We start from the raw sequence: 10,245 nt of genomic DNA on the forward strand, positions 1-10,245 counted from the left end.
TCCCTAATTCTTTAATTGTTCATTATCAGAATATAATTATCAAACATCCAAGACCCCCCCAGCAGGCACCCTATCCCTATCAACAGGATGAAAGAACCCAAAAGAATAAAGGTTGTGGCATACCTCCTGAATATTGATTCCACGACTTGGCCTCTAGAGCAAGGCGAGTCGATTCCGTAGAATCTGAAAGTTCAGCGGTTTATCCACCACAAATCGGCCCAGAAATAACAAGCCCGAGTCCTCAATAATAGCCATCGGCGATAATGTTTCCAAATCCAGGCAGTCGGCCTCCTCTCCCTCGATAGACATCGCGGCCAGTCTATCCTCCATCTTCTCGGACGATTCCGATACAAGAGCAACAGATGCTCCACTAGACAAAGAATGAAATAAGTTTTAAGCCCATTCATAATGGAGCTCTATTGCTTATTCATCATGTCCGTAATCAGCTGTTCTTGGTGTTTCCGATAATCTTCATTCAGCTGGTCTTGCTTCTTACTGTGCTCAAGGAACCAACCTTTGACCAACGATTTGAGGGTATCCTTAATCTTCTTCAGGTCCTGCGATCTAGTTCCTTCAGCCATGGCGGAAGCAAGGTTTGGATATGGCGGGAATGCCACAGGTAGGACGAATGCGCTGATATCAAATGATACCAGACTAATTTGAGAGAGAAAGAGATTGAGAAGAAAGAAGAAGCATGTAAATTCTCATTGATGATTTCTAAAGAAGAGAATACAGAGGAATATATGAGCGTTGTCCTCCTGTGTTGCGCAACAACAAACAGGAGAGAGAACGAACACATGTCAACCGACGATTACAGCTAGTTTAACGGTAAAAACAACAAAAAGCATACAACAGTAATTAAAACGACAATGATAAAATTAACCAAATAACACATATCCGTGTGGCTATACCTATATCATTCCTATTCATGTGAGAAAGATCCGACCGGAAACCGGGTCGGAGGAGTGGTGGGGGCGGGTAGCTTTAGCTCCAACGTTACGGCACTATCTAGTCTAGTCCTGGTTGGAACGTGGGTCCGACTCTCCATTTAGTCTAAGCAGTTAATAAGGAACGCGCGAGATCCCCTCGGTGGTTGGGTTTCACGTGTACTTGCTTTTTCTCTGCTTCAAAAACCTCTTGAAATTGCTTAAAAAAAATTCCTTTTCTATCATCAAACCCTTCTTCAATCCTCCTTAAATTGAAGTTTCCAATCCCCATCTCATTCACCTCATATTTTTCTTCTCTATGAAGGTATGTCACTCATTCTTCCTCACATTCTCTTCAATTTCGTATTTTTTGTGGGTTTGGTTCTGGCCTCTGTTTATTTCTCGAGAAATTTTGGAAAAACTAACAAACTCGATTATGTCTTTTAATTCCCTTGTTTCTGGTTTTAAAACCCACAAATGAAGCTGCCTTTCTTTTTAGCTCTGTTGAGTAGGATACTTTAGTTTTTTCGTAATCCTGTTAACCGTAAGGTAAGCTCATGATGGAATTTCAGCTTGATTTAGTCTAATTAGAAAAACGAAGTGTCTTTTTTTTTAACTGGTTACATCTTTTATGAAATTGATGGTTTGCGTTTAGATTCTGTAGGGGAGAGATTCTGTAGTACTTGCTCTATTTTATGTTTGATCTGTTTAGTAACTTATTGTGCTGGAACAAAATGCTTTACTTTTAACTTTATGTTTATAGTTTTTGTTTGCCAATCGGAATCAATTAATTGTCTGAAGTCTTTGAATTCTCAGTATGCCTTGTTCGAAGAAAGAAAAGGAGGAGAGCTTAGTTGTTTCTAGACTCTATTATGGTTTGATTTGTTTATTAATTCACTATCTGATTTTTTTTTTTTTTTTTGCTTCCTATATGATTCTTTTGTTTACCTCTAGTTCTCTTGTAGTGATCATTTGTGTTTCTGGACAATTTCATGTTTGCAGGATTCCTTTGCCAATCGGAATTCAATGTCTCAAGTCTTTGACATATCTGTGAAGATGGTTCTAAGGAAGAAAAACGAGAGGCTCCTGATATATAAAGGTCCATACCAATTTGTTTTCTCAACTTCTTTAGTTCTTAGTTTCAGGTTTTTCAATCTTCTCATTTCTTGAGTAGAGTAAAAGAGTATTCTCATTGATATCTTTTTGATGGAATCGCAGAATGTATATGCAGGAATCTTATGATGGAATGGGTATTTCTTTAGTTTCAATTGGAAAGAATTTCAGATATCTTCAGTAGTTGATTTTTAATTGGAATGTTATCATTAGTCTAGAAATATAGATTAGTGTTATAGTTCCATAATGTTTTTGGGGCATTTCAGAAGTAGTTGACCTATTCCTTTTCATGGAGTCCTTAAGAAGGAAGAGAAAGGGTCTAGCAATTTTGCCATTATGTGTCGAGTCTTTGATTCCATCCACTGTTATTTGGTCTCACTTGTCACCAAAAGATTATTCAAGGCAGAAGAGGAAGTGCAAGGAAAATGAAGGAAAGGAAGTTGGTATTCGTAGGAGTCTAGTTAAAAGCATCTTAACTGCCCCACATTGTAGAAATTCCTCTGTGGATCCACCATGTAGGGGTCTTAAGAGAAAATTTGGGTGGATTGAGGTGGTGACTCAATTGGGACGGAAGCAAAAGATTGAGCAACATTATGATTTGGGTGCTTCAATAGGGCAGGGAAAGTTTGGATCTGTGGTATTGTGTAGAAATAAAGTGACTGGGGTAGAATTTGCGTGCAAAATATTGCGCAAAGGAGAGGATCTTGTGCATCGAGAAGTGGAGATAATGCAGCACCTCTCTGGTCATCCAGGCATTGTAAACTTGAAGGCTGTTTATGAGGATGCAGAACTTTATTATCTGGTTATGGAGCTTTGTTCTGGAGGACAGTTGCTTCACCAGATGGCAAGGGAAGGCCAATACTCAGAGCATCGCGCTGCTAATATCATAAGAGAGTTGGTTTTAGTCATCAAATATTGCCAAGAAATGGGTGTTGTCCACAGGGACATAAAGCCCGAGAATATCCTACTTACAGCATCAGGGAAAATGAAGCTTGCAGATTTTGGGCTATCTGTGAGAATTACAAATGGTAATTATCATTATCTTAATATTGCTAATCATGGATATGGTTATATACTCTTGAATTATGTATATTTGCTATTGCTGGGCTTTTTGTGAAAGGTTTTGACGAGGTTCAGAAAGTCATTTTAGAATATCCAGCCACAGTTTTGTATCTGCATCAATATAAACTTCATGTTCCGTCTAGAAAAATGAATTATTAAGCAACCATAGAAGATGGAAATTTTCTTTGAAAAGAATGCAAAAGAAATTTATCTGCTTCAGCATCAAAATAAATCAGTATAACTTAATTTTATGCTAACTTTTGTTCGCTTATGAGTAGCTGTTGTTTTTGTTGTTTGTCTGTGTGTTTTTCACAACCTGTGACATTGAATGATCATATAGGACTGTTCCAGGATGTTACATTTGGTTTTCTTTTGCATTCTTCTGCATAAGATTTCTGACATTTGTTTCCTACGAAATTCTATAAAATGGTAGCACATCCATGGAAGAACTTTCTGTAAGATGGTTATCTTTGTTTTTTACTTTCTCTTTCTTGTTTATGGAACACAAAGATTGGTGGCAAAATGCACTTGTTCATTTTATTCAGTTCAATTCCATAATGACATCCTCACCAAGTTTTCCTTTATGCATATGTGAATTATATGCCTAGAAAATTGTTACTTGCTGATGTAGTCTTCACTTTTATATGCTACTTCTACTATCATCTTTCTTTATGCACTTAGTCCTCAATTATAAGTAGTTCGCTGGAACTGTGGTTTCTTTCTTGCAGGTCAGAAAATAACAGGTTTGGCTGGAAGTCCTGCCTATGTTGCCCCAGAAATTTTATTCGGTGATTATTCAGATAAAGTTGATATTTGGAGTGCCGGTGTCCTGCTCTATGCCCTGTTGGTTGGCGTTCTTCCGTTTCAAGGTGATTCCTTCGGTGCAGTATGCGAGGCAATTAAGAATGTTAAACTTGATTTTGAGAGTGGAATATGGGAGTCAGTATCTCAACCTGCAAAGGATCTAGTATCGCGCATGCTTACAAGAGACGTTTCAGCAAGATTAACTGCTAATGAAATACTGCGTAAGTTTCTTTTAAATAACCAAATTCAATTTTTCTTTCGTATTTCATATGAATCAAAGTTACTGTCATCTAATGCTATATGCACTTTTGCAGGGCACCCATGGATATTGTTCTATACAGAGCCAGCTTTGGAGGGACTTGCATTAAAATCAAAGTTTAGAAATCATGTAACATTGACTTCCCAAAAACTAACAGTCGCAGTAGGTGTAGAGGAGTGGGAGAGATGCAATGTAACCGGTAGCAGTTTTTTCAGTGACGACTCTAGTCTTGTTTTAACATCCGGTGATTCAAGGATAAGGTTGGATGAGCGAGACTTTGAATTGGCTGATGTCCTTGCAATGGCGATTTCACGTGTGAGAATATCTGAACCAAAGAGAAGCAGATTGTGTGTTGGTACCAGCCTTATCAGCCAAGAATGTTCCTCTAATATTAAGGTTAACAATCTCTGTACAGCATTCTGATCTTTCTGTATAGAACGATGACATGTTTTCGACGAATTGCCCCTGTTAGCTGTAGCTGTGGAAGTGTTAGAACTTTAAATAACAGTAACGTAACATCGATAACGTGTATATCTGTTTCCTTTCAACTGATGTCATTAGTGTGTTTGTGTGTCTGAGCTATGTTTTAGCCTCACCAGGCATGTTGTAAAAACATAACTTGACCTTGTTAGTTTCTTGTAAATAGAATTTGGGTATTATTGTGTTTTATATTAGTATGACCTGAAAGTTGATGGCAGTATTCAGAAGCAGAATCTAATTACATATAATGCTCATCTTGGTTGGTTGGGTGTATTACTTCGGGATTCGTTTTCTTTGTCACTCTTCATTATCTTTCAAATCAAATCTCTCCATACTACCTTTTTATCCTCGCCATTTCCAATCATACAAGAAAAACTTCCAAGAAAGTTTAAGAAATTGGTGAAGTTGGCAGACATGATGAGTTTAGTTCAAATCGAAGTTTAGGTATCAACTTAGTTCTGTTGGTAATATTTGATAAATTAATTCTATGTTTGACAAATTTTTAGATGTTGAAATTGTTTGTATTTTGATTAATTTGATAAATATTACCAACTTTAGAACTGAATTCATACTTAAATTTCGGTTTGATCTAAACTGATTTCAAGGATGAATTTGACCATTGGTTTATGTTTCTTGGCACAAGACAAATGAGTGCGAAAGAAAACCTAGTAAATGGTTTTGTAGTGAGCTTAAGCTCAAAATGAGTCAATGACTAAGGACCCCAATTGAGATTGAGCCCATGACTAAGGACTCACAATTGAAGCTACATTTATTGAAGAGGTTTGAAGGGGCAAATGAAAATGATCCAAAAAATGAGTCAATGACTAAGGACCCCAATTGAGATTGAGCCCATGACTAAGGACTCACAATTGAAGCTACATTTATTGAAGAGGTTTGAAGGGGCAAATGAAAATGATCCAATTTGCTTTGGAAAAACTTATTGTACACTTTAGGGATATAATAATTGTGATCACAGACAGACAGTGTTAATAAGAAGGGATGGTCAAAAATTGGTATGACAATGTTTAGGAGAACATGACTAAGATCATTCAGTAATGAGTATGCTCTGATTGCGATTAGGATTGAGATTTTTTTAAGGGATAATTACTAATCTGACCCAATCAAGGACCCCAATTTATATATTTAACCCACCTTGCCTCAAAGTTATCAAATTAGACACTTTCACCCATTTTGGACAAAACTAACCTTAGTTCTATTCGATCGATCGATCGATCTTCTTCTTCTTCTTCTGATACCAATCGATAGCGATTTTTGAGATTTTTGACATATTATGTTCAATTTCCCGTACAAATGGTATATTTTTAGCTTATACGCTTTCTTCTTCTTCTTCTTCTTCTGCTTCTTCTTCTTCTTCTTCTTCTTCATTTCCTGATACCAATCGATAGCGATTTTTGAGATTTTTGACATATTATGTTTAATTTCCCATACAAATGGTATATTTTTAGCTTATACGCTTGCTTTTCTCGTTGGTTTTGCCTCTTTCTTTATCTGTAACGGTATCGTTTCAATTTCCTCAATTTTCCATAATTTTTTTCCATTTTCCTCCATTGTTGTCGCATTTGTGACAAAATTGTCGCATTTCGTCGCAAATGCGACAAGAATTATCGCATTCGTCGCAAATGCGACAAGAGTTGTCGCATTTGCTACGAAATGCGACAACTCTTGTCGCATTTGTGACGAAATGAGACAAATGCGACAAGGGTTGTCGCAGTTGCGACGAGATGCGGCAATTATTGTCGCATTTGTAAATTAAATCACATAACAAACTGTGTATAGTTTTATATCATCTTTAAACCAAAATCATCCAAGTTAATTATTTTCCCCATTAAACAGAAAACAACCATCACCTCTCTACCATATAGTTTTCCTTTGCTGTCATAAAGCAGTAACATAAACTCATACTCATACATCCATTAAACCTAAACCAAAAATCAATCATCCTTAACAGTTTTTATTTAACTCATAATTTAAATAACCCATAACACTTTTCTCTCAAAATATCTACACCTTTCAACCCAATTGAATTAAGTTCCATTGAAAGCAAAAAAATGTCTAGTATGAGCAATAAAATGTTCATAATATTCAACATCTTGGCATTGATATCAGGTTTCATGGCCATAGGATCATACATTTACTTCCAAATTCATGGAGTAACAGATTGTAAAAATGTAGTGCAAAAGCCACTGCTTATAATGGGAATTGTGTTGGCTGCAATTTCATTATTGGGATTGATTGGAATATTTTAGAAGTTAACTAGTGTGTTATGGCTGTATTCTGTGGTGGTTTTGTTAACTATTTTAGGGCTTACAGCTTTTTCAATTGCTGTGTATACGGTTGGGAATGCAAATAACAGTAAAAGTAGTCTGTCATCGTTGGGGTTTAAGAAGCATAATCTTGGGGAAAATTACTCTGAATGGTTGATTAATATGGTTGAAAGTGGGAAAAATTGGGAGGCGATTAGATCTTGTTTAGTTGATAATCATGTCTGCAACCGTGTTCGGGATAATAATCTTTTCCAGAATGATTCAGATTTCAGTGTCATGCAATATTTGTCTTCGATTGAGGTATGATTTGCAATTTTTTAATACTAAAGTTATATAAGTTATTTCGGTGATAAGATACAAATTTAGTCTTATAGCTCTATGTACAAATGAGTAGAATATTAACCCTAACATGGGCGTAATTTTAAACCTTATTAACGAAAAAGAGTTTTTTTTTTCATATGCAATTTTTATGTTCTAATCATCCTCCAATCTCAAGCTTTGTGGCTACCCATAAAATTTGAAATTGGGCATCTTTTGTTAATCAACAAAATTCATTTTCCGTTAATGATTTTTCAAATTGCACCCTCAGATAAACGTTGCTAAAGATTGCACTGTTTTGTACATAGACTAAGTTCGTACCCTCCCAATAATCATAAAACTAAAGTTGTAGCTTATTCATTTATTTCGATATAACTCTCTTTTTATGCTTCAATTTCAAAACATTGTACATCAGTCGAAATCCTATATATATATATCTAACTAAGCCATATATAGTCAATATTTTTTTTTTTTAATATGAATGACGATTTTAGTGTTAGTAATCTTAGATTACCTATCAGTTTAAACTCTTAGAATATTATATGGTCCTTCATATATGGTATCCAGTGGGTTACACCAAATATGGACGAAACGCCATTTATAAACCTTAATACATGGTAAAGAAAATCAGCCTATTTAGGATTAAATCACAGAATTACGAATTGATCTTTAACAAAATGAAATCATTATAATTTCTATATATTATGATAAAAATAAGTATTCTAAAACTTATTAATTTTTACTTTGATGATACAGAATGGTTGCTGCAAGCCACCAACAGAATGTGGATACAAAAACAAGAATGGAACATTATGGGTAGTTCCAAAAACAGGTCCAAAAATAAAGAAGAGTGACTGTAAGACATGGAGAAATAATGAAGAAAAGTTGTGCTACAATTGCAGGACATGCAAGCGTGGAGTACTAGAAGAGAGTAGGATGATTTGGGTCATATTTTCCATTCTTGATTTATTTAACATAGCCATTCTTCTTATAATGTTTACTCTTAGTTGTTGCAGTAGAATTCACATTTTATCTGATTCCAAGTATCATAGAATCCGACGACTTACAAATCAATGTTAGTTAGGATTATGATTTATTCTACAATCCTAGTACAAGTATATATATCTCTTGTAATTAATGCATACAAATTAATCATAATCATTAATGCATACAAATTATACAAACTATGGTATCTGAGCCAAACTAGTAGAAAAAACATCATTAATAACTCCCTAATCGTAAGAGGTATGTCCCGTTACTGTTACAAGCAAAATTTCAAGGAAGTTGAAAAGAGAAAGGAAAGAGTGAAAGAAGTTGGGGTCATTGTAATGAGTAATACTGTGTCAAGTTCATGTAAAATGTGCACTACAAGTTATGTGCCTCATCCAAAACCCAAAATACCAGTTCATAGTTATAATAGTGATGTTGATGGTACTAACGATGATAATGATGAGGAAGACGACGATTATGACAAAGTAGAAGAAAACGATGAAGATAATAATGGGGATAATGGAAGACTCAGTGAAGAGGTCAATAACAATCAAATTCGAAGAAAATGATGGAGATAATAATGAGGATGATGAAAGCCTGGAGTGAAGAGGCCAGTAACAATGAAAGTTCGAAAATGTAGCAGATTAAGAACTGTTTTTGGTGTAACTAAGGGATAAAAAAATTATAAGTTTAAGGGATGTGTTGAAATAATAAACTTATAATTAATAGTCTTTAATTTTGTTCAGTGTAATGTCCAAGAGTCATTTCTGTATTTATCAAGAGTTGTATTATTTCACAAAGAGTCATCTGTATTTATAGAGAGTTATTATTGTTTACTAAGAGTCATGTATGTAATCTATAAATACCTATCAATACAAGTAGTAAGGCAAGAGAATTTTCTTCCAGCAATTATACTCTTCATCTGTTACATGTGAAAGTTTATTTATTTGATCCAACAGTTATTAATTGTTTAATTATTAGTGTTTGATAAAATTATATTGATCTATTATTGTTAGTATTTAAAATGTCTAATATGAACATGTTTTAAATTAATCAACAAATAAATTATAAAATAAAAAATGTATTACAGAAATTAACAAAAATAATCTAGATAAAAAATAAAAATAAAAAATTTATTGAACGCAACAAAACTTCGTTTATTTTGGTAATTATGTTATAGAAATAGAAATAATATTAAAGAAGAAACACATTTTGTGGGAATAAGTTGGATAATTTTGTCAATAACAAATAACTATAAATAAGTGTTTATAAAAAAACTCTAAAAATGATTTTTTTTTTGTGAAAAGCTCCAAAATGTTGTAGTTTCCAGAAAAAATGCTAAATGTTGTTGTTATAATAACTAAACCAAATGCTAGATTTTCTGCGGTTTTGATTGAAACGCTAAACACTCATCCAAAAAGTTGAAACAAACACTCTTTAATATGATGGTCTCCTTTGGAGAAATTTTACTATACTATGGAAAAGAAAATAAAAGAATATAAAAGAAAAGAAATATAAAATATAAAATGAAAAAGAAATAGTCAAAAGAAGAAGAAAACATGGGTTAGTGGGTGACAAAGTGGAAAATGCTATTAAACTAACTTAAGTGTGCAGGAAAATCCGAAATGGTCACTGGCCACTTTTGATTAATTTATTCGAGGAGCTAAACATTCAAGAACATCAGAAGTGAGCTCAGATCCAGAAAATAGACATCCCCAGCTTTCTGGATCCATCTTCAGCATCATTATAGAACGAACATAGAGAGAGCAGGAATTTTCCAAAGTCAGTTGTAGAAACACAATACAATTTCGGGTCAAAGCTACACAAACCAAGTTGAGGCCTATAATCAATGAAGCACAACTACATTTTGATCAAGGTGGAATCATGGAATTAGTAGTGGGTAAGTGTGTGCTTAGTGGGCACAAATCTCACCTATAACCTTCTCCATCTTCATTCAAAGCCCCCAACTAATCAACAACAAAAAACAATCAATCAACAAATCAAATAC

General features: G+C 34.4%; 1 protein-coding gene across 4 annotated transcripts; it reads left to right on the forward strand.

Annotated features, from left to right (window-relative positions):
* The first annotated feature begins 1,091 nt into the window (after positions 1 to 1,091).
* On the forward strand, positions 1,092 to 4,841 carry LOC136226632 (serine/threonine-protein kinase PEPKR2-like). 4 transcript variants are annotated; one of them, XM_066015219.1, is made up of 6 exons: positions 1,092 to 1,251; positions 1,743 to 1,801; positions 1,929 to 2,025; positions 2,145 to 3,067; positions 3,830 to 4,126; positions 4,220 to 4,841. In XM_066015219.1, the coding sequence occupies exons 4-6, from the start codon at positions 2,329 to 2,331 to the stop codon at positions 4,585 to 4,587; spliced, it is 1,404 nt and encodes a 467-aa protein (XP_065871291.1). In that variant the 5' UTR covers positions 1,092 to 1,251; positions 1,743 to 1,801; positions 1,929 to 2,025; positions 2,145 to 2,328; the 3' UTR covers positions 4,588 to 4,841. The 4 variants fall into 4 exon arrangements, with proteins under 4 accessions (XP_065871291.1, XP_065871293.1, XP_065871292.1 ...); XM_066015221.1 differs by having other exon boundaries at positions 2,158 to 3,067; XM_066015220.1 differs by lacking the exon at positions 1,743 to 1,801.
* The last annotated feature ends 5,404 nt before the right edge of the window (positions 4,842 to 10,245 follow it).

This window comes from Euphorbia lathyris, chromosome 4 (genome assembly GCF_963576675.1).
Source record: "Euphorbia lathyris chromosome 4, ddEupLath1.1, whole genome shotgun sequence".
Taxonomy (NCBI): domain Eukaryota; kingdom Viridiplantae; phylum Streptophyta; class Magnoliopsida; order Malpighiales; family Euphorbiaceae; genus Euphorbia; species Euphorbia lathyris.